At 47.5% G+C, this 27900-nt stretch overlaps 1 protein-coding gene across 1 annotated transcript in view; it reads right to left on the bottom strand.

Annotated features, from left to right (window-relative positions):
• Window positions 1-20638, bottom strand: part of LOC120944457 (collagen alpha-1(XI) chain-like) — a 67766-nt gene extending 47128 nt beyond the window's left edge. The window contains exons 1-2 of the mRNA XM_040358516.1: window positions 20365-20638; window positions 18133-19983 (exon numbers count right to left, since the gene is read on the bottom strand). Of these exons, the coding sequence (XP_040214450.1) occupies window positions 18133-19983; window positions 20365-20638 (2125 nt within the window). The remainder of the gene's footprint in view (window positions 1-18132; window positions 19984-20364) is intronic.
• Between the last annotated feature and the right edge of the window lie 7262 nt (window positions 20639-27900).

Consider the following 27900-nt stretch of genomic DNA (forward strand, 5'->3'; position numbering starts at 1 on the left):
GCACAGTTAGGTGGCACTGATTACTGATAGGCTGAACTGATGAGGTGGCACTGATGAGGCAGCACTGATGGGCACTATTGAGGTAGCAGAAGGTAGTAATATGCAGAACTGATAGGCAGCACTGATGGGTACTAATAGGCGGCACTGATGGGCGGCATTGATGAGGCAGCAATGATGTGCACTGACAGGCTGAATTGATTGGCTCTGATGAGGTGGCACTGATGTGCACTGTAAGGCTGAACTGATGGGTACTGATGAGGCAGCACTGATGAGGTGGCACTTATGAGGAGGAGGTACTAATATGCAACACTGACGGGCACTGGTAGGCGGCACTGATAGGTGGCACTGATGGGCACTGATAGGCGGTACTGATTAGCACTGATGGGTGGCATTGATGGGTACTGAAAGGCAGCACTGACTTGCATCACTGATGGGCACAGATTGGCCTTGCCTCACTGATGGACACAAATTGTATATTACTAATGGGCACAGATTGGCCTTGCCCCACTGATGGACACAAATTGTCATCACTGATGGGCACAGATTGGCCTCGCCTCACTGATGGACACAAATTGTCATCACTGATGGGCACAGATTGGCCTCGCCTCACTGATGGATACAAATTGTCATCACTGATGGGCACTGATTGGCATCACTGATGGGCACTGATAGGTGGCACTAATATTTGGCACTGATGGGCACTGATAGGCGGCACTTATGGGTGGCATTGATGGGTACTGAAGGGCATCACTGTCAGTGTGAGGAGAGAAGAGCCGATAACCGGCATGTCCTTGTTTACATGTGATCAGTTGTGATTGGACACATGGGTAAAGAGAGCTGTGTCATCGGCTCTTTAACGATATCGGTGTCACGCCATGTCCCAGGGACACAGTCATGCTGCATGCTCCCCAAGCACAGTGAGACTGGGGGAAGTCATATGACGTTGTCTCCAAAAACCACAAAACCTTTTGTCTATACGGTGGGTGGGAGGTGTTGTTCTTTTATCTTTGGATAGTAAAAAAAAAATACAGCCCACTTCCTGTTTCTTGCCTAGTCATTAGCCTAGGCTCATGCATACCTCCCCACATTTTGAAATGGGAATAAGGGACACCTATTAGCAAATGTATGTAGGCATAGGACACGCCCCCTGTCACACCCTCTTAAATGAGAATTAACCAAAACAAAGGTTAAATAAATACCACAAGGGCTTTTTTTTTACCACTACTATTCCTTTATATTGGCTTTTAAAATTTACAATGAGCAGTTGCTGAATGGTCTTTAGCTTGTACCCCGTGTTTCTGAGGCCTGCTTGCCCTTGGACTCTTGCACTTGGCTTCTGCACTCTTGCTTGCACTTGTCTTCTGCTCCAGTCTTAGCTCTGTTCACCGGTTTTCTCTGATTACTCTGACCCCGACCTGTTTACCGGACTTTGCTTTCTGATTCTGTACTTCTTTGCTCAGCTGTTACTGACCTTGGCCTGCCTCCTGAACTTGCTCTACCTGCCGATTTGGTCCCCCGCTGCCCGTCTTCTGCTCGGGTGCCAAGCTGCTCCTGCATTTTATTCTGAGGACTGTGACTACCAATTCTACCCACTTACAGAGTAGACTTCACCAACTAGTTGCTCCGGCACTCGTGCCACTCCGTGCCCTCAGGGCTGGACTTACCATTGGGCTTGACTGGGCTCAAGCCCATGGGCCCCGCCCCATAGGGGGCCCCCATGGGAGGAGGAAGCAGGAAGAGCCATGCAGCACTGGAGGAGGAAGCTGGAAGAGCCATGCCTCAGAACTACGATTGCAACCCCCCCCCGCTTAGCTACTTTGATTGGCGGCACCCCCCGCTCGACAACTTTGATTGGCCCCCCCCCCCCCACACGACAACTTTGATTGGCGGCACCCCGCTTCTCGGCTCCAGGGGGCCCCTTCGATCAACACTTAAGCCCAGGGGCCCCCACCATTCTAAGTCCTGCCCTGCGTGCCCTCACACTCTCTGGCTCCACCTTCAGGAGTGTTGGGTAAGAGGTGCAAGAGAGGCTTCTATAACATTCCAGCCTGCGCTTCTACTTTTCCTTTTATAGTTTATTTGTTGGGTGAGATGGGTCCTTTCGAAGCTAGTACCGGGTTCAATACTGTGGACCTTGGAGTGGTGCTTTTAAATTAATCGGGCAAAAAAACATACTGCATTTTATATATACCGTATATACTCGAGTATAAGCCAAGTTTTTCAGCACATTTTTTGTGTGCTGAAAATGCCCCCCTTGGCTTATACTCGAGTCACCTTTTTGCGCCTGATCTCCTGGACTTTGGGGACCCAGGACTGGTCCAAACTCATGCACAAATATAGCGGCACTCTTTCTCTACAAGTGTGCAAAGTTTGTTGTCCGGGGGACCTACGGCTGGGGAGCACCGATTTTTCAAACCTGGGCACCCCTTCCATAGACTCCCATGTTAAATGGTAATTTCTCTAGTGATTTTGGGGACCCGGTACCGGTCGGTCGTAGGTTCCCTGGACCCAGGAACTTGGCACACATGTAGCTCAATTTCTCCTCTACAAGTGTGCAGAGTTTGTTGTTTGGGGGACCTACGACCAGGGAGCACCGATTATTCAAACCTGGGCACCCCTTCCATAAACTCCCATGTTAAATGGTAATTTCTCCGGTGATTTTGGGGACCCGGTACCGGCCGGTCGTAGGTCCCCTGGACCCTTTCATAGACTCCCATGTTAAATGTCAGTCTAGTCATGGACACAGTGAGGCATTGGCATAGTGAGGCATGGGCACAGTGAGGCATTGGCACACATGTAGACCCATTTCTCCTCTACAAGTGTGCAAAGTTTGTTGTCCGGGGGACCTACGGCCGGGGAGGACCGATTTTTCAAAGCCGGGCACCCCTTCTATAGACTTCCATGTTAAACGGTAATTTCTCTGGTGATTTTGGGGACCGGTCGGTCGTAGGTCCTCTGGACAGGGAAATTAGCACACATGTAGACCCATTTCTCCTCTACAAGTGTGCAAAGTTTGTTGTCCGGGGGACCTACGGCTGGGGAGTACCAATTTTTCAAAGCCGGGCACCCCTTCCATAGACTTCCATGTTAAATGGTAATTTCTCCGGTGATTTTGGGGACCGGGACTGGCCGGTTGTAGGTCCTCAGGACCCGGAAATTAGCACACATGTAGCCCCATTGCTCCTCTACAAGTGTGCAAAGTTTATTGTCTGGTGGACCTACGGCCGGGGAGCACCTATTTTTCAAAACCAGGCACCCCTTCCATAGACTCCCATGCTAAACGTCAGCCTAGTCATGGACACAGTGAGGCATGGGCACAGTGAGGCATGGACACAGTGAGACATGCACATAGACACAGTGAAGCAAAGTGAGGCACAGTGAGGCATGCAGATGGACACCCTAGGCTTATACTCGAGTCAATAAGTTTTCCCATTTTTTGTGGTAAAATTAGGTGCCTCGGCTTATATTCGGGTCGGCTTATACTCGAGTATATACGGTACGTCTGAAAAATCACCAAACCTATACTGTAATATATACACAGTGGGGTGGATTCAAGAAGCAATTGCGCCTGTGTAACCATAGGTTACACAGCGCAATTGCTTACTTGCCCCGGCGTAACGAGTGCTCCTGATTCAGGAACCGCGTTACGCCGACTGCAGCCTAAGATCTGTGCGGCATAAGGCTCTTATGCCCTCATATCTTAGGCTGCATTCTTGCGATGGCCGCTAGGTGGCGTTCCCGTTGTGCTCAGCGTATAGTATGCAAATTGCATACTAACACCGATTCACAACGTTGTGCGAGCCCTGCGTACGCAATTTACGTTGTTTCCGTACGGCGGTTTTTGCGTAAGGCTGCCCCTGCTATTAGCAGGGGCAGACAATGTTACGTATACCCGTCGTTCCCGCGTCGCGAAATTAGAATTTTACGTACTTTGCGTAAGTGATTCGTGAATGGCGCTGGACGCCATTCACGTTCACTTTGAAGCAAATGACGTCCTTGCGACGTCATTTGCCGCAATGCACATCGGGAAAGTTTCCCGATGGAGCATGCGCTCTACGATCAGCGCGGGAACGCGCCTAATTTAAATGATTCCCGCCCCCTACGGGATCATTTAAATTGCGCGCGCTTGCGTCGGGCATTTTGCCGGCGTGCCCGCGCAATTTACGGAGCTTCTGCTCCGTGAATCGAGGGCAGCGCAAAAAAATTGCGGGGACGCAGGGCAAAATCGTTGCCCTGCGCCTCCGTAATAAATGCGCAAATCTAGCTGAATCCGGGCCAGTCTCATGTAAGTCATAGAAATATAAAAAACTTCATAAAATATGGCTTCACTTCAACTTTTTAGAATCATTTAATTGCAACTTTTTTTGTATTTTTTTGTATTTTATTTTTGTAACTGCCCATTAGCAAAATGTAAGAGTTGAGTTTGTATTGGGCAGGTTGGAGCCCTGGCGCCCGCGCATCATTAGACACAGACAGCTACAGGAAATAGTCTCTTTTTCGGCATCATCTTCTCGGGAATTTGACAGACAATCAACATTGTCAAAGCTAAGAGATCTCTGTCAATTCACACTGCAAAGAGGAGGCTTAACCATGAAATTCCAAACAAAGCTCTTTTATGTCAGAAAAATGCTCAAACATCCGAGCGGCTGTCAATACAATGACAAGGAATCATTCGTAAAGATTGAAGAGGCAGAAGAAAAAGCTAAGCCTGAATTCTGGGCAGTAAAAAGTTTAGAAATTAACACAATCTCATTTAAAGGAGAAGTACGGGAAGAAAGCCCGCGGGGTCCCGCGAACTCGATGTTCACCGGCGGCCCGCGATTGCGGTGAGGAGAGGCAGAACGGGGAGATGTCTATGTGAACAAGGCATTTCCCTGTTCTGCTTAGTGACATGCTCCCTCATCGGGAGCAGTGATCACTGTCATGTCAATGGTAGCCCATCCCCCTCACAGTTAGAATCACTCCCTAGGACACACTTAACCCCTTCAGCACCCCCTAGTGTTTAACCCCTTCCCTGCCAGTGTCATTTTGTCACCGGCGTAAGTCTCTTACACCGTCGTATCTTAGGCTGCATATTTACGCTGGCCGCTAGGTGGGGCTTCCGTAGATTTACGCGAGGAATATGCAAATTAGGTAGATACGCCGATTCAGAATCGTACGTCCGCCCGGCGTTTTTTTTTACGTCGTTTGCGTAAGGCTTTTTCCGGCGTAAAGTTACCACTCATAAAGCAGGGGTAAGTCATGTTAGGTATGGACGTCGGAAACAGCGTCGTATTTTACGTCGTTTACGTAAGTCGTTCGCGAATAGGGCTGTACGTAAGTTACGTTCACGTCGAAAGCATTGACAGTTTGCGGCGTAATTTGGAGCATGCGCACTTGGAAACGTTCACGGGCGGCGCATGCGCCGTTCGTAAAAAAACGTCAAATACGTGGGGTCACAACTAATTTGAATAAAACACGCCCACATCATCCACATTTGAATTAGGCGGGCTTACGCTCACACATTTACACTACGCCGCCGTAACTTAGGGCGCAAGTTCTTTCTGAATACGAAACTTGCGCCCTAAGTTACGGCGGCGTAATGTATCTGAGATACGTTAAGCCCGCCGATAGATACACAATTGTATCTGAATCCGGGCCCATGTGTGTGTAAAAGCAGGTGTCCCAATACTTTTGACAATATAGTGCAGCTCCTTACATCCTAATGTATCTTCATGACCCCAAGGGGAAACACACAGTGAGAAGAAAAAAAAAAGAAAAATACCAACAGTGGGGCAGATTCAGGTACCTGTGCGCCTAGTTACGGCGGTGCAGCGTACTGTATTTACTCTACGCCGACGCAACTTACAGGAGCAAGTGCAGTATTCACAAAGAACTTGCTCCGTAAGTTGCGGCGGCGTAGCGTAAATGGGTCCGGCGTAAGCGCGCGTAATTCAAATGTGGAAGGGGGGGGCGTGTTTTATGCTAATGTGTGATGACCTGACGTGATTGACATGTTTTACGAACGGCGCATGCGCCGTCCGTGGACATATCCCAGTGTGCATTGCTCTCAAGTACGCCGCAACGACGTATTGGTTTCGACGTGAACGTAAATTACGTCCAGCCCTATTCGCGAACGACTTACGCAAACGACGCAAAAAATTCAAATTTCGAAGCGGGAACGACGTCCATACTTAACATTGGCTGCGCCACCGAATAGCAGGAGCAACGTTACGGCGAAAAAGCCTTAAGCAAACGACGTAAAAAAACTACCGCTGGGCGCACGTACGTTTGTGAATCGACGTAACTAGGTAATTTGCATACTCTACGCTGAAAACGACGGGAGCGCCACCTAGCGGCCAGCGTGAGAATGCACCCTAAGATATGACGGCGTAAGAGACTTATGCCAGTCGTATCTTAGGCTAATGTCGGCGTATCTTGCTTTCTGAACACAGAAAGAAGATACGCCGGCGCAGATTTGAATTTACGCGGCGTATCTATAGATACGCCAGCGCAAATTCTCTCTGAATCTAGCCCAGTGATTTTAACGGTCCTCTACTCAAATCTTAAGAGATAAATTGCTTTAGATACACATTAAGGTAAAGTGAAATAGCGAATGGATCTTTGGATTTACAGCCCCTGAAATGAATAAAGTGATTATCACCTTGTCTTTGCCTCGCTTGCTGACCTTCAGTTGTATTTCAGACCTGACTTACTCCAGTACTTTTGTAATACAATATGTCACCGTCCAGATATATTAAATGAATCTGTGTATCTACAGGAATTGTGCTGACATTTGCCCCGCTGGCTTCTGTTGCACGACAAACCATATGGAGAGATTTTTTTTCGTCAGTCAAAGCACTTGGCATCTGCTGAGATTGGTTCACTTTACTGACCTGTACAATATATACTATGAATTTATAAACATTCCATCCAAACGTGTCAGAGATTGCCGACATTGATTTAGAGTAGCTGAGTTTTGGCACGTTGGAGAACCTTCAAGGAACCACAGATCGATATTGCTTACACTATATACAGTGTGGGGGGGGGGGGGGGTTTTTTATTCGATCCCCTGCAGGGTAATATCAACCAAAAATCCAGAAAAAAACGCATGATACAAATGTTATAAATTGAGTAAAATAAGTATTTGATCTCCAAGCAAAACATGACTTAGTACTTGGTGGAGAGTTCCTTGTTGGTAGCACAGAGGTCAGACGTTTCTTGTAGTTGGTGTTCAGGTCTCCACACATCTCAGGAGGGATTTTGGTCTCCACTCTTCTTTACAGATCTTCTCTAAATCCTTAAAGCGGAAGTTCACCCGAAAAAACATTTTTAACATTAGATTGAGGCTCATTTTGTGAAGGGGAATCGGGTGTTTTTTTTTAAATCGAAGCCGTACTTACCGTTTTAGAGAGCGATCTTCTCCGCCGCTTCCGGGTATGGTCTTCGGGACTGGGCGTTCCTATTTGATTGACAGGCTTCCGACGGTCGCATCTATCGCGTCACGAGTAGCCGAAAGAAGCCGAACGTCGGTGCGGCTCTATACGGCGCCTGCGCACCGACGTTCGGCTACTTTCGGAAAATCGTGACGCGATGTATGCGACCGTCGGAAGTCTGTCGGAAGACTGTCAATCAAATAGGAACGCCCAGTCCCGCAGCCCATACCCAGAAGCCGCGGAGAAGATCGCTCTCTAAAACGGTAAGTACGGCTTCGCTAGCCGATTCCCCTTCACAAAATGAGCATCAATCTAATGTTAAAAATTAAGTTTTCGGGTGAACCTCCACTTTAAGGTCTCTTGGCAACTTGAAGTTTCAGCTTCCTCCATAAATTTTCTATGGGCAGGGCCTCCATCGGGAATTATGGGGCCCCTTACACAGCTTCAGGCATGGGCCCCCTGGAGCGAATTGAGAAGCGAGGGTGAGGCCCTTTACAAAAAAAAAGAAGAAATAAAGAAAAATATATATAAAAAAGTGGGGTAGCCATTCAGGGCCTTGCGGACCTCTGGGCCCTTTAATAAATAGAAGGATAAAAAAAGAAATAAAAAAAATGTTTTTTTTTAAAAAAAAGGGGGGTTGCCATCTGGGGCCCTGGGGACCTCTGGGTCCTATATATATATATATATATATATATATATATATATATATATATATATATATATATATATATATATATATATATATATATACACACAATGTATTATTATTTTTTATAAAAAGAAATTACAAATAAAGGGGGGTTGCCATCCGGGACCTCTGGGCCCTTTAATAAAAAAAAAAAAAAAAAGAAACCTCTGGGCCCTTTAATAAAAAATAAATAAAAACAAATATATAAAATAAAAAAAACATTTATAAAAAAAAAAATCCAGGGCTCTCTGGGCCATTAAAAAAAAAAAAAAAAAAAAATATATATATATATATATATATATATATATATATATATATATATATATATATATAAAAAAACATAAATAAACATTTATAAAAAAAATTGAAAAAAGGGGGTTTGCCACATGGGGCCCTGGGGACCTCTGAGCCCTTTAATAAATATATATATATATATATATATATATATATATATATATATATGAACTAAAAAAAAAATAATATAAAAAAATAATATTGTTTTTTATAAAAAAAAAGGGGGAGTTGTCATCCGGGGCCCTCAGGGCCCTTTTTTTTTAAAGGGGGTTGCCATCTGGGCCCCTGGGGACCTCCGGGCCCCTTACAGGTGTACTGCCTGTACTGCGGCCCTGTCTATGGGATTAAGGTCTGGAGACTGGCTGGGCCACTCCATGACCTTAATGTGCTTCTTCTTTACAGGTCTTCTCTAAATCCCTAAGGTTTCTTGGATATCGCTTGGCAACTCGAAGTTTCAGCTCCTTCTCTACATTTTCTGTGGGATTAAGGTCTGGAGACTAGCTAGACCACTCCATGACCTTAATGTGCTCCTTCTTGTGCCACTCGGTATTGCCTTGGCGGTATGTTTTGGGTCATTGTCATGCTGGAAGACCCATCCATGACCCATCTTTTGGCTGAGGAAAGAAGGTTCTCATCCAAAATTTTACAATACTTGGCCCCTCAATGTGGCAAAGTCAGCCTGTACATTTAGCAGAAAAACAGCCCCAAGGCATTATGTTTCCACCTCCGTGCATGGCTGTAGGGACGGTGTTCTTAGGGTCATAGTCAGCATTTTTCTTCCTCCAAACATGACGAGTCAAGTTAATGCCAAAGAGCTCAATTTTGGTCTCATCTGACCACAGCAGATTAAGGTTTGGAGACTGGCTATTCCACTCCATGACCTTAATGTGCTTCTTCTTAAAGCGGAGGTTCACCCAAATAACATGTATATAAGACCATATTCTTTATACTTCCACCATGTACAGTGCGCCCTTTTTTTTTTTTTTTTTGGCTCTACATACCTTATTATGGCTATTTTCCACCCGGCTTCCGGGTACTCACTCCCGCGGGAGTAGGTGTTTCTATGCAGAGGCGCAATGCCACCTGGGACTTCGCCCAGATGATTGACGTCCTTGAGGAAAAGTCCCCCCCCCCCGCGCCCCTATTTCGTAGGCACGTCACGAGAGTCACAGAGTTTCCGAAAGTAGCCGAACTGCAAATCAGCTCTACACGGCGCCTGCGCACCGACTAGGAGCGGTGTAGAGCTGACTGCGCAGGCGCCGTATAGAGCTGACTCGCAGTTTGGCTACTTTCGGAAACTCTGTGACTCTTGTGACGCGCCTACGCAATAGGGGGGCGTGGGGGGGGGGGGAACTTTTCTCAAGGACATCAATCATCTGGGCGAAGTACCAGGTGACATTGCGCCTCTGCATAGAAACGCCTACTCCCGCGGGAGTGAGTACCCGGAAGCCGGGTGAAAAAGCGCCATAATAAGGTATGTAGAGCCAAAAAAAAAAGGGCATATTGTACATGTTGGAAGTATAAAGAATATGATCTTATATACCGTATTTATCGGCGTATACAGCACACTTTTTTGCCCTGAAAATCAGGGCAAAATCGTAGGTGCGCGGTATACGCCGATACCCGCTTTCCCGCGCCGAGTTTGAATACTGCGCCGACATATACCGAGCGCAGTACACTCGGGTACAGTCGGGCAGTCTCGGCTCCTTCCGCGCTCACGTCCTGGACATACAGGACGTCAGCGCGAGAGTTGCTGAGCCTGCCCGACAATACACGCGTGTTTACTGCGCTCTGTATATGTCGGCGCAGTATTCAAACTCGGCGCGGAAAACGAGCGGGGAGGACGCGAGGACGCCCCAGAAGGACGCCGGACCCGACGAAGAGGACACCCGAAGCCGCAGACGGACGCCGGACCTGACGAAGAGGACACCCGAAGCCGCAGAAGGACGCCAGACCTGACGAGGCCGCCGCAGGACGCCGCGCAAGACACCAAAACTGTAAGTACAAAAAAAAAAAATTTCCACAGGATTCGGGGCAACTTTAGGGGTTCGCGGTATACGCGGGAGCGCGTTATACCGCGATAAATACGGTACATGTTATTTGGGTGAACCTCCGCTTTAATCCACACCTTTGTTGCCTTGGCGGCGAGTTTTGAGGTCAGGACACCTTGAAGTCCACTCAAGTTCCTCCACACCAGACTGGTCAAAAAACATCTTTATGGAGCCGGCTTTGTACCCAGGAGCTCAGTCATACTTGGATCTAAAAAGGCTCTTCCTCAAACTGCGAGCACAAGGGTTGGAAGAGCAAAATTGTAGCTGTAGCCTTAACACTATCCTTTACTAATACATAACAAATTACCTGCGCCATTTGAAAGATGAGAAGACCAGAGTGCCATCATTTTTGGGCTATTTTATATTAACAGTTCTGAATTTTTATTTTCGCTGTCCTTTAGCAGTAAGGAGAGATTTATTTCAGATCTCAGAATGTTTTGGAATAACAGCCTGCAGAGCCCGCCTTCTCCTTCAAAGCGAAGAGTTATTGATCGGATGGTGACATTACTGATGGGCCTGCACAGCACTTTTACCATTTGTGAATATTTCTTTTCATTTCGGCTGACAGATCGATTTCAAATCTTGAAAGTTTGATTTTTTTTTGCGAAGAGATGTCAGTAGGTCTGTTTGCTTTTTTCCACAACGGCCAAGATATTCTATTTCCTGAATCCAAATAGAGGTTTTCTTTTACCCTAAATAATAGTGATATTAACCACTTAAGGACCCCTTCGCGCCAATATACGTCGGCAGAATGGCACGGCTCTTTAAGTGCCCAGCCGCGGGGTCGCGAGCCGGTCCGAAGCTCCGTGACCGCGCCCGCGGAACCCGCTGCCCCGATCGCCACCGGTGCTGAAGAACGGGGAGAGGAGAGTGTAAACACACCTTCCCCGTTCTTCACTGTGGCAGTGTCACTGATCGTCTGTTCCCTGATATAGGGAAAGACGATCACTGACGTCACACGTCCAGCCCCGCCCCCCTACAGTTAGAAACAAATATGAGGTCACACTTAACCCCTACAGCGCCCCCTAGTGGTAAACTCCTAAACTGCCATTGTCATTTTCACAGTAATCAGTGCATTTTTATAGCACTTTTCGCTGTGAAAATGACAATGGTCCCAAAAATGTGTCAAAATTGTCCGAAGTGTCCGCCATAATGTCGCAGTCACGAAAAAAATCGCTGATCGCCGCCATTAGTAGTAAAAAAACAAAAAATATTAATAAAAATGCAATAAAACGATCCCCTATTTTGTAAACGCTATAAATTCCGCGCAAACCAATCGATAAACGCTTATTGCGATTTTTTTTATACCAAAAATAGGTAGAAGAATACGTATCGGTCTAAACTGTCTAAACATGTTTTTTTTATATGTTTTTGGGGGGATATTTGTTATAGCAAAAAGTAAAAAATATAGATTTTTTTTCAAAATCGTCGTTCTATTTTTGTTTATAGCGCAAAAAATAAAAACCGCAGAGGTGATCAAATACCACCAAAAGAAAGTTCTATTTGTGGGAAAAAAAGGACACCAATTTTGTTTGGGAGCCACGTCGCACGACGCAGTGCCGAATCGCAAAAAGGGGCCAGGTCCTTTACCTGCATATTGGTTCGGGTCTTAAGTGGTTAATAATAATAATAATAATAAAAATAATCTCTGGAGTAATTGCAAAGAAGGTGGGTCCATTCATTCAATTTCATATTGTTTCAATATCTTATTGTTAGTGTCCTGTAAAATCTAATAAAGTGTGTAGACTTTGGACGTGCCCAAACGTGTCTAGCGCTTACACGCACTTACATGTGTTTACAGACGTTTAGGCGCATCAAGCTTTTTTGTAACGCTGAACTGCTCCTCTTTTGAATGCACTGACCCTGTGGTTTTATTTTCTGTTTGTTTTGCCTCTAAATGCCTATATGTGTATTGAAACCTAGGCTAACATTGAGGGGCGTTTAGAGGCAGAAAAAAAATGCAAAATGCGCCTGTAACGGACCTATGAACTATTCTGCCTACAACGGACTGCATGACTTGTTACAATTGGATTTACCACATTATATTCTGAGCTCAAAGGGTTAATTGTAGAGTGACTCTTTCAATGCTAAATGCTAATTGGCTCTCTGTTGTGTATTACCAGTTAACAGCCTCCTGCCAGGTGTATGCTAACGTGATCATCTGTGAGTGTGTATTGTTCTAAAGGTTAATTGAATTCTATTGAGAAAGGAATGTGCCTGGCCAGGTCATGTTAAGAGGATCTCGGTGCCGGAACGTCTAGAGACTGATTGATTCAAGGAGATGTCATTATTTCAAAGTATCTGTATTGAAGCCCCCCCACTGTGTGAAGGGGGGGCGGAGATTGTCATTGTTCCTGTAACAGTTTGTAAGCACATATAAGCTAGGTGAAATGTCCCATTAAACAGTCTTGTTTGACCCTTCAAACGCAGCCTCGTCTCGTTCTTGAAGGGGGACTCTCTCTCTCTCTCTGGATCTCGTGTATGGGGATACCGGCGGTACTTGCATATCACAGCTTGCCAGGGAAAAGGACTTCTCCAACGGCTGATACCCTCTCACTAGCCCGGGTAGCCGTTACATTGGTGGCAGCAGTGGGATAAGTCCTTTTCCCTGGCAAGCTGCGATATGCAAGTCTAAATACTGTAATATACACAGAGCAGAGACATTATTATTATTATTATTATTATTATTATTATATTTATATTATTATTACTATTTTTATTATTTTTAGATGTTTGATTTTGCCTCTTTTTCTTTTTTTTGTAAACGATATGACATTATTATATTATTATTATTATTATTATTATTATTATTATTATTATTATTATATTATTATTATTACTATTTTTATTATTTCTAGATGTTTGATTTTGCCTCTTTTTTTTTGTAAACGATTGACACAGAGAAGTGATAACGATGGTAACAAAATCCATATTTTTCTCCCATGCTCATCATTTAATAACCACCAAGTAGGAGATATCAGGAGCTCTCAGATTCTCATGTCTTTCTTTCAGTTGTTTCATCTTGAAGTGATTAATGCGTTTTCCTTCTTTTTTTTTTTTCGGAGCGTCTCCTTAACGCAATAAATCCGTCATCGCTCGGACAAAGGGCAGAGGTGGGAATGAGGGATGATGCTGTCAGGTCGAGTTTTAATCATTTTCTTTGTTGTGTCCATTGCTGGGAAGACTCGGGTTGTTGTGAATTCGTCGACCATCAGCTTTCGCGTCATCGCCGTCACGCTCCGTTCTGTTCCTGCGCGTGTCGAAGGTTTTAGGGGCATATCTGCTGGTTTATATATATTTTATTTTTATGTATGTTTAGGAGCGGAAAATATATATATTTTTTATTAAAGGGTTACTATAGGAATTTTTTTTTTCTTTAAAATAACAAACATGTTATACTTACCTCCATTGTGCAGTTCGTTTTGCACAGAGTGGCCCCGATCCTCCTGTTCTGGGGTCCCTCGGCGGCTGTCTCTGGTCCTCCCCGCAAGAACTCACCACAGTCATGCGAGAGAGCTCGCATGGTGATGAGTCCTTGCGGGCGCCCCCCCCCCCGGGATACAGTGAGCGGCCAAAGCCGCTCACTGTATCACTCGGCCTCGCCCCTCGGCGTGCCGCATCACTGGATGTGATTGACAGCAGCGCCAGCCAATGGCTGCGCTGCTCTCAATCCATCCGGTCTAGCCAATCAGCGCCCAGGCTGAGTGGCGAAGAGGATCTCGGGACCGAGCGCGGGACTTTCGAGGGGTCAGGTATCAGATGCATCAGGCACCAGATGTTTTTTCACCTTAATGCATAGATTGCATTAAGGTGAATTTTTTTTTTTTTTTACAACTCCTTTAACCACTTCCCGCCTGGTCAATAGTCAATTGACGTCCGGGAAGTGGTTGTGAAATCCTGACTGGACGTCTATTGACGTCCTGCAGGATTAGGCCGCGTACACACGATCAGTTCATCTGATGAGAACGGTCCGAAGGTTAACCGATGAAGCTGACTGATGGTCTGATGTGCCTACACACCATCAGTTAATGAACCGATCGAGTCAGAACGCGGTGACGTAAAACACAACGACGTGCAGAGAAAAATTAAGTTCAATGCTTCCAAGCATGCGTCGACTTGATTCTGAGCATGCTTGGGTTTTTAACCGATGCTTTTGTATACTAACCATCGGTTTTGACCTATCGGTTAGGCGTTCATCGGTTCAATTTTAAAGCAAGTTCTAAAATTTTTGACCGAAGGATAACTGACCGATGGTCAACTGACCTTCAGTTCGTTTCCATCGGTTTTGACCGACTGTGTGTACGCGGCCTTACATGCCCGATCGGCTGATCACGATGTAAACAGGAAGAGCCGTTGCTAGGCTCTTCCTCACTCGCGTCTGACAGACGCAAGTAGAGGAGAGCCAATCGGCGGCTCTCCTGACAGGGGGGTTCGCGCTGATTGTTTGCCAACACTGGACCACCAGGGAGTGCCCCCAGGTGCTCAATAGAGCAAAAATAGGGGGGAAAAAATAAAAAAATAAATTGAACACAATCGATGCCAATCAGTGCCCACAAATGGGCACTGACTGGCAACATGGGCACTGACTGAAATGATGCCCAGCAATGCCATCAGTGCCACCCCTCAGTGTCCATCAGTGCCACCCAGTGTCCATCAGTGCCACCCAGTGTCCATCAGTGCCACCCAGTGTCCATCAGTGCCACCCAGTGTCCATCTATCAGTGCCCATCTGTGCCACCCATAAGTACCCATCAGTGCCACCCATAAGTGCCGCCTATGAGTGCCCATCACTGCCGTCTATAAGTGCCCATCAGTGCCGCCTATGAGTGCCCATCAGTGCAGCATACCAGCCTACCAGTGCCCATCAGTCCCATCAGTCCAGCATACCAGTGCAGCATAGCAGCCCACTGACACCACTGGGGCACTATTCCTTCCACTGACACCACTGAAAGGGGCACTATTCCTCCCACTGACACCAATGGTGGGGCACTATTCCTCCCACTGACACCAATGGTGGGGCACTATTCCATCCCCTGACACCAATGAAAGGGCACTATTCCTTCCACTGACACCAATGATGGGGCACTATTCCTTCCACTGACACCAATGAAAGGGGCACTATTCCTCCCAATGACACAAACAATTGTACATATGTCCTCCCACTGACACCAATGAAAGGGCACTATTTCTCCCACTGACACCAATGATGGGGCATTATTTCACCCACTGACACCAATGATGGGGTACTATTTCACCCACCAAAAACCAATGATGGGGCACTATTTTCCCACTGACACTAATGATGGGGCACTATTCTCCCACTGACACTAATGATGGGGCACTACCCCCCCCCCCCCCAATGCCAAAGATGCATTGTTTAATCCCACAGACACCAGGACAATTTCTACTCCCAATGACCACAGTCCGGCCCCCATGGGGTCTGGCCCTTTGCTTATATGTTTGGAGACCCACCTTGTTGTAATCCTAATAATAATTCCTTGTAAACTTATGGTAGAAAGAAACGTGGCACCCAAGGTGGCAGGGACTGCCAGGCGGAGGTCAGTTTTTTTCGCTCCCCGGTGTGTTGAGTTTGCAGTATGCCGCACCGCTCCTGGGGTAATGTTTTGGCTCGCGGTAAGCGGCGCGGTTTGTTAACCACTTAACGCCAGCCGCACGCCTATTTACGTCCACAGAATGGCACGGACAGGCAGATGGGCGTATATATACGTCCCTGCCTTCTAGCGGGTCGGGGGTCCGATCGGGACCCCCTCCGCTGCGTGCGGCGGTCGGATTCCCTCTGGGAGCGATCCGGGACGACGGCGTGGCTATTCGTTTCTAGCCGCCCCATCACGATCGCTCCCCGGAGCTAAAGAACGGGGAGAGCCGTATGTAAACGCGGCTTCCCCGTGCTTCACTGTGGCGGCTGCATCGATGGAGTGATCCCTTTTATAGGGAGACTCGATCGATGACATCAGACCTACAGCCACACCCCCCTACAGTTGTAAACACACACTAGGTGAACCCTAACTCCTACAGCGCCCCCTGTGGTTAACTCCCAAACTGCAACTGTCATTTTCATAATAAACAATGCAATTTAAATAAATTTTTTGCTGTGAAAATGACAATGGTCCCAAAAATGTGTCAAAATTGTCCGTAATGTCCGCCATAATGTCGCAGTCACGAAAAAAAAAACGCTGATCGCCGCCATTAGTAGTAAAAAAAAAAAAATAATAAAAATGCAATAAAACTATCCCCTATTTTGTAAACCAACGTTTATTGCAATTTTTTTTTACCAAAAATAGGTAGAAGAATACGTATCGGCCTAAACTGAGGGAAATTTTTTTTATATATGTTTTTGGGGGATATTTATTACAGCAAAAGGTAAAAAATATTGCATTTTTTTCAAAATTGTCGCTCTATTTTTGTTTAGAGCGCAAAAAATAAAAACCGCAGAGGTGATCAAATACCACCAAAAGAAAGCTCTATTTGTGGGGAAAAAAGGACGCCAATTTTGTTTGGGAGCCACGTCGCACGACCGCGCAATTGTCTGTTAAAGCGACGCAGTGCCGAATTGTAAAAACGCCTTTGGGCATTTAGCGCAGCATATTGGCCGGGGGTTAAGTGGTTAAAGGCAGTTAGTTTCAGAGCTGAGACTGGCGATCCTGACAGTACTAATATTTGTACACCGATCTTGTGTTGTCTTTCCTGACAAGCCTGGAGATGTAGATCGGTCTCTGCGTCTCCTCCAAATGATCATTCGATTAGGAAGAGATGACAAGCTCCGGAGAACATCGGCAAATTACAATAATAAGTTCCCGAGTTTCTGTCACCGCCGGCGCTCAGGATCTCTCGGTGATTTAAAGGGATTTTGTTGTCTTCCTTTATCTCTGTAAAGTCATAAATATTTACATCAAGTTCAATTTGCACAAGTCCCGTCAGCAGCTGGTTGGGTTATTTAAAGGTCCACTCACCGGATTGGATGTCTGCACCCCCCCGGTGAGTGGAGGGGTGGCACATGCAGCTGGGATCGGCACAAGCAAAAGTAAACACCCTACAAACAAGGTGCAGCTAATATGACCAAAGGGGGAGCTTTCCTCCTTTTTGCTGCTTTTACACCCTGATATGTGTTTGCCCCGTGGCTGTTGTAAGATTGGGGGAATTAAACTCAAGTAGCAGGTGCATTTACAATTGGCAGCGCCAGTCCAAACTGTAGTTTTAGGGTGTGGTGGCCCACTTTTATTAAGTAAAAGAAAAGTTCAGTTATACACCAGTTGCCCACGCAGGGGTGTCTTCCACAAAACAACAATTAAAAAATTAACAAATTAACAATTAACAAAAATGCCAAGCCACCCAGCTTGGTTATGTGTTGGCAGCACTGCTGCTTCTCTTACCAGTCCTTTGACTGTGTCATTCAGTCCTTTCTCACACTTGGCTCTCTAGCCTTCAGTTGCATGGCCCACCTCTGGGCTAAGAATTGGGGTTCTCCTGACACCTCTGATGGGAGCCGACCTGACTCCTGGGATCCGCTGCCTTGGGGCTGGGACCTCTGACCCCTTGATGAGACCTCTGTCTCCTGGCTTGTGGCTTGGTCCTTTGACCCCTTGATGAGACCTCTCTCTTGTGGCTGGGTCCTCTGACCCCTTGATGAGACCTCTGTCTCCTGGCTTGTGGCTGGGTCCTCTGACCTCTCGATGAGACCTCTGTCTCCTGGCTTGTGGCTGGGTCCTCTGACCTCTCGATGAGACCTCTGTCTCCTGGCTTGTGGCTGGGTCCTCTGACCCCTTGATGAGACCTCTGTCTCCTGGCTTGTGGCTGGGTCCTCTGACCTCTCGATGAGACCTCTGTCTCCTGTCTTGTGGCTGGGTCCTCTGACCCCTTGATGAGACCTCTGTCTCCTGGCTTGTGGTTGGGTCCTTTGACCCCTTGATGAGACCTCTGTTTCCTGGCTAGTGGCTGGGTCTTCTGACCCCCTGATGAGACCTCTGTCTCCTGGCTTGTGGCTGGGTCCTCTGACCTCTCCATGAGACCTCTGTCTCCTGGCTTGTGGCTGGGTCCTCTTATCCCTTGATGAGACCTCTGTTTCCTGGCTTGTGGCTGGGTCTTCTGACCCCCTGATGAGACCTCTGTCTCCTGGCTTGTGGCTGGGTCCTCTGACCTCTCGATGAGACTTCTGTCTCCTGGCTTGTGGCTGGGTCCTCTGATCCCTTGATGAGACCTCTGTCTCCTGGCTTGTGGCTGGGTCCTCTGATCCCTTGATGAGACCTCTGTCTCCTGGCTTGTGGCTGGGTCCTCTGATCCCTTGATGAGACCTCTGTCTCCTGGCTTGTGGCTGGGTCTTCTGACCCCTTGATGAGACCTCTGTCTCCTGGCTTGTGGCTGGGTCTTCTGACCCCTTGATGAGACCTCTGTCTCCTGGCTTGTGGCTGGGTCCTCTGACCTATCGATGAAACCTCTGTCTCCTGGCTTGTGGCTGGGTCCTCTGACCTCTCGATGAGACCTCTGTCTCCTGGCTTGTGGCTGGGTCCTCTGACCTCTCGATGAGACCTCTGTCACCTGGCTTGTGGCTGGGTCCTCTGATCCCTTGATGAGACCTCTGTCTCTTGGCTTGTGGCTGGGTCCTCTGACCTCTCGATGAGACCTCTGTCTCCTGGCTTGTGGCTGGGTCCTCTGACCCCTTGATGAGACCTCTGTCTCCTGGCTTGTGGCTGGGTCTTCTGACCCCCTGATGAGACCTCTGTCTCCTGGCTTGTGGCTGGGTCCTCTGACCCCTTGATGAGACCTCTGTCTCCTGGCTTGTGGCCCTCTCGATGAGACCTCTGTCTCCTGGCTTGTGGCTGGGTCCTCTGATCCCTTGATGAGACCTCTGTCTCCTGGCTTGTGGCTGGGTCTTCTGACCCCCTGATGAGACCTCTGTCTCCTGGCTTGTGGCTGGGTCCTCTGACCCCTTGATGAGACCTCTGTCTCCTGGCTTGTGGCCCTCTCGATGAGACCTCTGTCTCCTGTCTTGTGGCTGGGTCCTCTGACCCCTTGATGAGACCTCTGTCTCCTGGCTTGTGGTTGGGTCCTTTGACCCCTTGATGAGACCTCTGTTTCCTGGCTTGTGGCTGGGTCTTCTGACCCCCTGATGAGACCTCTGTCTCCTGGCTTGTGGCTGGGTCCTCTGACCTCTCGATGAGACCTCTGTCTCCTGGCTTGTGGCTGGGTCCTCTTATCCCTTGATGAGACCTCTGTTTCCTGGCTTGTGGCTGGGTCTTCTGACCCCCTGATGAGACCTCTGTCTCCTGGCTTGTGGCTGGGTCCTCTGACCTCTCGATGAGACTTCTGTCTCCTGGCTTGTGGCTGGGTCCTCTGATCCCTTGATGAGACCTCTGTCTCCTGGCTTGTGGCTGGGTCCTCTGATCCCTTGATGAGACCTCTGTCTCCTGGCTTGTGGCTGGGTCCTCTGATCCCTTGATGAGACCTCTGTCTCCTGGCTTGTGGCTGGGTCTTCTGACCCCTTAATGAGACCTCTGTCTCCTGGCTTGTGGCTGGGTCCTCTTATCCCTTGATGAGACCTCTGTTTCCTGGCTTGTGGCTGGGTCTTCTGACCCCCTGATGAGACCTCTGTCTCCTGGCTTGTGGCTGGGTCCTCTGACCTCTCGATGAGACTTCTGTCTCCTGGCTTGTGGCTGGGTCCTCTGATCCCTTGATGAGACCTCTGTCTCCTGGCTTGTGGCTGGGTCCTCTGATCCCTTGATGAGACCTCTGTCTCTTGGCTTGTGGCTGGGTCCTCTGATCCCTTGATGAGACCTCTGTCTCCTGGCTTGTGGCTGGGTCTTCTGACCCCTTGATGAGACCTCTGTCTCCTGGCTTGTGGCTGGGTCCTCTGACCTATCGATGAGACCTCTGTCTCCTGGCTTGTGGCTGGGTCCTCTGACCTCTCGATGAGACCTCTGTCTCCTGGCTTGTGGCTGGGTCCTCTGATCCCTTGATGAGACCTCTGTCTCCTGGCTTGTGGCTGGGTCCTCTGATCCCTTGATGAGACCTCTGTCTCCTGGCTTGTGGCTGGGTCTTCTGACCCCTTGATGAGATCTGTCTCCTGGCTTGTGACTGGGTCCTCTGACCTCTCGATGAGACCTCTGTCTCCTGACTTGTGGCTGGGTCCACTGACCCCTTGATGAGACCTCTATCTCCTGACTCCAGCATTAGCATTCTGACACCTGTGCATCCCCCACGCAGGTAAAAAATGGCCCTTAGAAGCATATGTTCGAAAATGTATTTTAGCCAATAAAATGAATTTGTGTTTATTCACAGCTTGTATACACATGCACCCCTCTCCTGTCCCCACTCCTCCCTCTCCTCTCCTCTCCTCCCCTATTCTATACCCACCCATCTATTTTCCTCCCCTCTCCTCTCCTATACCCACCCCTCTTCTCACCGCCCCTTTCTTCTCTTCTACTATACCCACCTCACTCTCTTCTGTTCACTTATACCCACCCCTCTCCTGTCCCTGTCCATCCTCTACTCTTTTCCTCCTCTCTGTTCCCCTCTCCTCTCATCTTTTACTCTTCTTTTTTCTCCTCTCTTTAATCTCCTCCTCTTCTCTCCTTTCCGACTCCTGTCCCCTCCCCTCTCCCCTTTGAAAGGAGTAGGAGAGGGGATGGGAAAGGTATAGGGGAGGGGAGGGGAGGGGAAAAGTGTAACTGATGATTCCAGCGCCGTAATGCGTTCCACGCTGGAACGCACGCGGCGACCGCGCAATGACGTCATCGCCTGGCGCTGCGAATTTGGCGCGAACGGCCCAAAACATTCGCATTTTGACGAACGATCGAACATACGATGTTCGAGTCGAACATGAGTTTGACTCGAATACGAAGCTCATCCCTACTCTCCTCTCTTCTCCTCTCCTACACTGGTCCCATTCCCTCTCCTATTCCTATCCCCTTCCCCCTCTCCTCACTCTTTCATACTCTTCCCCCCTCTGCTCTCTTCTTTTCTTCTCTCCAGACACCATTGACAAGAGACACTTATGACAAGACATTTCTCATCAATGGTGTCATCTCCGTAATTATTCTGTAGCCTTCTGTGGACGTCGGACAGCCTGCACCTTTCCTTCATCAAGAACTCAATGGTGTCACATTGCTTCTGCTTGGAATCCATTATTTGTCTGCAATTAAAAAGCAGTAGAGGAAGAGTAACTATACCATTATGTGAATTTTAAACAACCTATGTTAGGTGTAACGGTATGGCCCGTGGGACCCAGAGGCTCTTGAAGGATGTGGGGTACTCCTGTGTCAGCTTCACCAATGACTCTTGGGTCTAGGGTCATCCTATGTCCACTAGGGGCATAGGATGACTGAGAAATTATATCTTGAATTACATGAGATGGGACAGTAATGATAATTCATGTATTGCAGGATATCTTGAAATATTACAGGTGGTTAATTCTGACCCCAACAGGTCAATAGGAGAGTGACTCATTCATGTGGGCACACATACTGTTGAGGTGTTAATTGAGTCTGGCTCCTAAGATATTTCATTGTGTAAAAGTCTATTGATGATAGATGTGTTGGGGGTTGGTAGTCTAAAAGGTCAGATGGCTGACTTTTCAGCTGTAGTGGATTAGCATGTCAATTATGTCTCAAAGGAATGTGTATTGTGTATCAGGTGAGAATAGCTTATCGCGGAGTCAGAACGTCTGGGTGAATGACTAGTAGGTAGTTCATGTAGATTATCTGAATGTCATTATCTAAAGGAATGTGTATTGCGCACCCATTGTGTCATGTTGTGGGTGGAGTTAAGCAATTGTCTCTTGGGGCTACTAACTGTATATAACAACCATTAAAGTATTCATTCTGTTTGGAACCAGAGAACAGAGCTGTGTCTCGTTATTTCTGGGGGAAAATCCAATGGGTCCTGTCTGCTGGATTGTGGAGTGTCGGATGCTGTCTTGGGTTGGTGGAATGGAAAATCGTAACAGCGTTAACCCCTGACCGTTATGCCGCGTACACACCATCACTTTATGTGATGAAAAAAAACGACACTTTCTGTGAAGTAAAAAATGACGTTTTTGAAACTTCAATTTTCAAAGACGAAGTTGCCTACACACCATCGTTTTCTCACAATGATCTTGCAAAGTGAGGTTACGTTCCACCACGTTTTCCATTAAAGCTTGCTTCATAAGTAGCTTCTGGGCATGCGTGGATGAAAAAAACGTCTTAGAAAACAACGTTTTTTGCTACACACGGTCAATTTCTGTGAAGTAAAAAGTGCACTTTTGAAAAACGACACATAAAATTGAAGCATGCTTCAATTTTTTTTGGTCGTTTTTTACAAGACATAAAACGACGTTTTCCCCCACACACAGTCAATTAAAGTGACGTTTTTAAAAACGTCATTTTTTTTCATCACATAAAGTGATGGTGTGTACGCGGCATTACATAAGGTAACAAAAAAAATCTAAAAAAAAAAATGCCCACTTTTGCATTGCTTTTGGCACAATCCTTGGCTCTTCTTACGGTGAGGCTCCCCCTTGTCTGGAGTCACAACGTTTCCCATCTATGTTTTCCCTTATCACATGAATTCCGTCACTATCTGACACTGATACTCTTGTTACAACCTGATACCTGAAACTTAAATATGCTTAAAAATATTTTTTGCTGGAATGAAGTGCACACCGGCCCTGATATACAAGATTACGAATGAACTCGAGCTGCAAGAATGTTGACGCAAGCTGGACTGCGGCCCAAGCGCCTCGGTGTTTCTTCCAAAAGCCCTAAAATAGAAATTTAAGAAAAAAGAACTGCATAAAATGTTGGCACCCGTTTACAGGCTGGCCGAGTGTCTAACATCCAAAACAGACACCAAATTTAACAAAGGTCATCCGAGCCAATAGGAGGGCAGCGTGCCAGACACTTCCAAGGGGAACCGTTGTGTCCCCTGGAGGGAGAGCGTCATCTTCTAAAGATGGAGAGAGGTCACAAGCAGACAGCTGTCAGTCATGCAGTTACCATTCTGCCTAATGTTACAAACAGTATCTCACAAAAGTAAGTACACCCCTCACATTTTTGTAACTCTTTTCTTCTATCTTCTCATGTGACAACACTGAAGAAATGACACTTTGTATCTACAATGTTGTGTAGTGAGTGTACAGCTTGTATAACGGTGTAAATTTGCCGTCCCCTCAAAATAACTCAACACACAGCCATTAATGTCTAAACCGCTGGCAACAAAAGTCCTACAAAAACTCCTAAATCAAATAGCTAGATTCAGGTACCCTGTCCTAACTTTGCGGCGGCGTAGCTTAGCGTGTTTAGGCTACGCCGCCGTAAGTTAGCGAGGCAAGTACTTGGGGCCAGATTCACAAAAGAGATACGACGTCGTATCTCTATGATCCGGCCGTCCTAACTATGCGGCTGATTCATAGAATCAGTTACGCATAGCTAGCCCTAAGATCCGACAGGTGTAATTAACTTACACTGTCGGATCTTAGGATGCAATTCTATGCCGGCCGCTAGGTGGCGAGGCCATTGCGGTCGGCGTAGAATATGCAAATGACTAGTTACGGCGTTCCACGAACGTCCGCGTTCCCTGTCGTTCTAACTTTACATTGTTTCCGTCGAGATACGCGTCGTAAAATTAGGGCTGAGCCCTAGGTGTTCTAAGCCATGTTAAGTATGGCCGTCGTTCCCTGCGTCGAAATTTAAAAAATCAAGTCGTTTGCGTAAGTCGTCCGTGAATGGCGCTGGACGCCATTTACGTTAACGTCTAAACAAATGACATCCGTGCGACGTCATTTAGCGCAATGCACGTCGGGTAATTTTCCCGACGGAGCATGCGCAGTACGTTCGGCGCAGGAACGCGCCTAATTTAAATAGTGCCCGCCCCATTTGAATTAGACAGGCTTGCGCCGAGCGGATTTATGTTACACCACCGCAAGTTTACAGGTAAGAGCTTTGTGAATCAGGCACTTACGCTGTAAACCTGCGGCGGTGTAACGTAAATGGGATACGTTATGCTGCCGTGGAGCAACGTAAATGTATGAGAATCTGGCCCAAGATTCTCAAAGTACTTGCCTGCTAAGTTACGGCAGCGTAGCCTAAAGCGGGCGGGCATAAGGGCGCCTAATTCAAATTCGTCTGAGGGGGCGTGTTTTATGGTAATGAGGCTTGACCCGACGTGATTGACGTTTTTTTTTAACTGCACATGCGCCTACATTTCCCAGTGTGCATTGCGGCTAAGTCCGCCTATTGATTTCGACGTGGACGTAAACAACGTAAATCCCTATTCACGGACGACTTACGCAAACGACGTAAAATTTTCTAATTTCGAAGCGGGAACGGCGGCCATACTTTAACATTGGCTACGCCACCTAGGGCAGCTTTAACTTTAGGCGGCCTATCTCTTAAGTAAACGGCGTAAATGTACTGCGTCGGCCGGGCGTACGTTCCTGAATAGGCGTATCTACTAATTTACATATTCTACGCCGACCGCAATGGAAGCGCCACCTAGCGGTCAGCCTAAATATTGCAACCTAAGATAGGACGGCGCAAGCCGTCGTCGTATCTTAGATATGTTTAAGCGTATCTCTGTTTTAGAATACACTTAAACATAGGTCTGCGCAGATTCTGAGTTAGGTCGGCGTATCTACTGGAGAATCATAGGACAGGGATCACCGCTGGAGAATCAGAGAACAGGGTTTACTGCTGGAGAATCAGAGGACAGGGATCACCGCTGGAATATCAGAGGACAGGGATTATACGCTGGAGAATCAGAGGAAAGGGATCACCGCTGGAGAATCAGAGGACAGGGATTATACGCTGGAGAATCAGAGGAAAGGGATCACTGGCAGGTGACTTGGCAGAGCTCCTTTGCCATCCCAGCACTATATACAGCTCCCCCCCCCCACACTACACAGGGCTGTGATAATATGACAAGGAGGCTTCAGGGGCCCCCTGGAGCTAGGGGAGGTGGTGTGGTTTGTGACCTTTGCAACCCCTTATGCTACGCCCATGTCCAGACCTAAACCCTATTGATCATCTGTGGGGCATCCACAAACGGAAGGTGGAGGAGCGCAAGATCTCCAACATCCACCAGCTCTGTGATGTCATCATGGAGGATGGGAAGAGGACTCCATCGGAAAAAAAAGAGAACATGTTCTCTTTCTAAGTCCGTCGGAATTTCCGAAAGGAAAAACTCAGATGGGGCACACACACGGTCGGAATATCCGATGAAAAAAAATCCGTCTGACTGTTTTCATCTGAAAGTCTGATCGTGTGTACAAGGCATTAGAGTCTGCAAAAGACTTGAGACTGGGGGGGGGGGGGGGTTCACTTCACAGCAGGACAAGGACCCTAAAGTACAGCCAGAGCTACAATGGAATGGTTTTGATCAAAGCCTATTCATGTGTTAGAATGGCCCAGTCACAGTCCAGACCTAAATCCCATTGAGAATCTGTGGCAAGACTTGAAAATTGCTGATCACAGACGCTCTCCATCCAATCTGACAGAGACTGAGATATTTTACAAAGAAGAAGAATGGAGGAGAAATGTCCCTCTCTAGATGTGCAAAGCTGGAAGAGACACCCCCAAAAAGACTTGTAGAGAAAGGGGGTTCTACAAAGTAGACCTTACCCTCCCCTCTCCCCACCCATCCTCTCCTCTACTCTCCTCCCCCTCTTTCTCTTTTACTCTACCCTTTTCTTTTTTTATCTCATCTTCTCTCCCCTCCCCATTCCCTTCCTTTACCTGCCCATCTTCTTCTCGCTTCCTCCTCTCCCCTAATTTTCTCTACCGTCCCCTTTCTTATCTTCTCTCCCCTTTCTTTTACCTTTTCTTTCTCTCTCAACTCCTCTTCACCTCTACTCATTTCCTCTCCTCTCCTCTTTTAATCTACCCTTTCCTTTCTTCTCTTCTCTCCCCTCCCCTTCTCTCCTCTCCCCACCCATCATCTACTCTCTTCTCTCCTCTCTTATTGCGTCTTCCCTTCCCTTCCCTCCCTTTCTCTCCTCTTCCCTTACCCTCCAATTTCCTCTCCTTTCCCATCCTCTCCTCCTCTTCTCCCCCCTCTTCTCTTTTACTCTACTTTCTTATCTCCTCTTCTCTCCCCTTCCCTTCCTTTCCCTGCCCATTTTCTTCTCTCTTCTTCCTCTCCCCTCCTCTCCTCTTTTACTCTACCCTCTCCTTTTTTATTAACCCTTCCCTTCTCTTCCCTTTCCTTCCCTTCCTCTCTTCTCTCCTCTTCACCTCTAATCATTTCCGCTTCCTCTCTGCTTCTCTTTCTCTCCACCCCTCTCCTCTCCTCTACTCTTCCTCATATCTCCTCTCCTCTTTTACTATACCCATTTGTTTTTAATCTCCTCTTCTCTCCCCTCCCTTTTTCCTCCACTCCTCTCCCACCCTATCCCTCCTTCTCTCCTCTCCTCTTTTACTCTACCCTTTCTTATCTCCTCTCCTCTTCCCTTCCCTTCCCCTTCTCTTCCCGCCCACCTTTTTCTATCTTCCTTCCCTCTCTTCTCCTCTTTTACTTTATCCTTTCATATCTTTTCTTCTCTCCCCTTCCCTTCCATGGCCATCCACAATTTTTTTCCTCCCCTCTCCTCTCGTTTTCTATCTCTCCTTTCTTATTCTCTCCCATTCCCTCTCTCCTCTCCACTTTCCTTCTATTCACCCCCCCCCCCTCTCCTCTTCTTCTCTACTCACCCCTCTCCCCCCTTCCCCTCCTCCTGCACTCCCCCTATTTTCTTTTCTCCCCTCTTCTCTCCTCTCCTTTACCGCTCTCTTCTCATCTCCTTTTCCCTCCTTTCCTCTCTCCAATTCTATTCTGTCCTGCTCCTCTTTTTTTCTCCCCTTCTCCCCTCCCTCTTCATTCTCTTCCATTCTCCTCTCTCCTCTGCTCTCTTGTCTCCTTCTCTCTCATCTGCCCCCACCTCTTGCCTCTCCTCTGCCCTCCCCTCTCCTCTCTTCTTCCCTCTCCTCTTCTCCTTTCATCATCTTCTCTCCTCTTTACACCGTTTTCTCCTCTTCTTCCCTCTCCTCTTCTCCTTTCATCATCTTCTCTCCTCCTCTTCATGCTGTTTCCTCCTCTTCTTCCCTCTCCTCTTCTCTTCTCCTTTCATCATCTTCTCTCCTCCTCTTCACGCCGCTTCCTCCTCCTTTTTTTCTCTCCTCTCCTCGCCTCTTCTCTCCACCCCAGGGGCGGTCTGACCATTCGGGCACTGCCCGAGGGCCCCATGCCACTAGGGGGCCCCATCAGGGTTGCCAACCTCAGTAAAACCAGGGACAGTATGTCAAAATCTGTGTTTTTAAAAAACAAATCCCAAGATTATAGCTGCCCCGCCTCTCCAGTACCTTTTCAGTGTGTGTATGTGCATTCTGTGTGTATACTGTGTGTCTGTGTGTGTATACTGTGTATGTGTATACTGTGTGTGTGTATATTGTGTGTCTGTGTGTGTATACTGTGTATGTGCATTCTGT

Source organism: Rana temporaria, chromosome 6 (assembly GCF_905171775.1).
Source record: "Rana temporaria chromosome 6, aRanTem1.1, whole genome shotgun sequence".
In the NCBI taxonomy this organism is placed as follows: domain Eukaryota; kingdom Metazoa; phylum Chordata; class Amphibia; order Anura; family Ranidae; genus Rana; species Rana temporaria.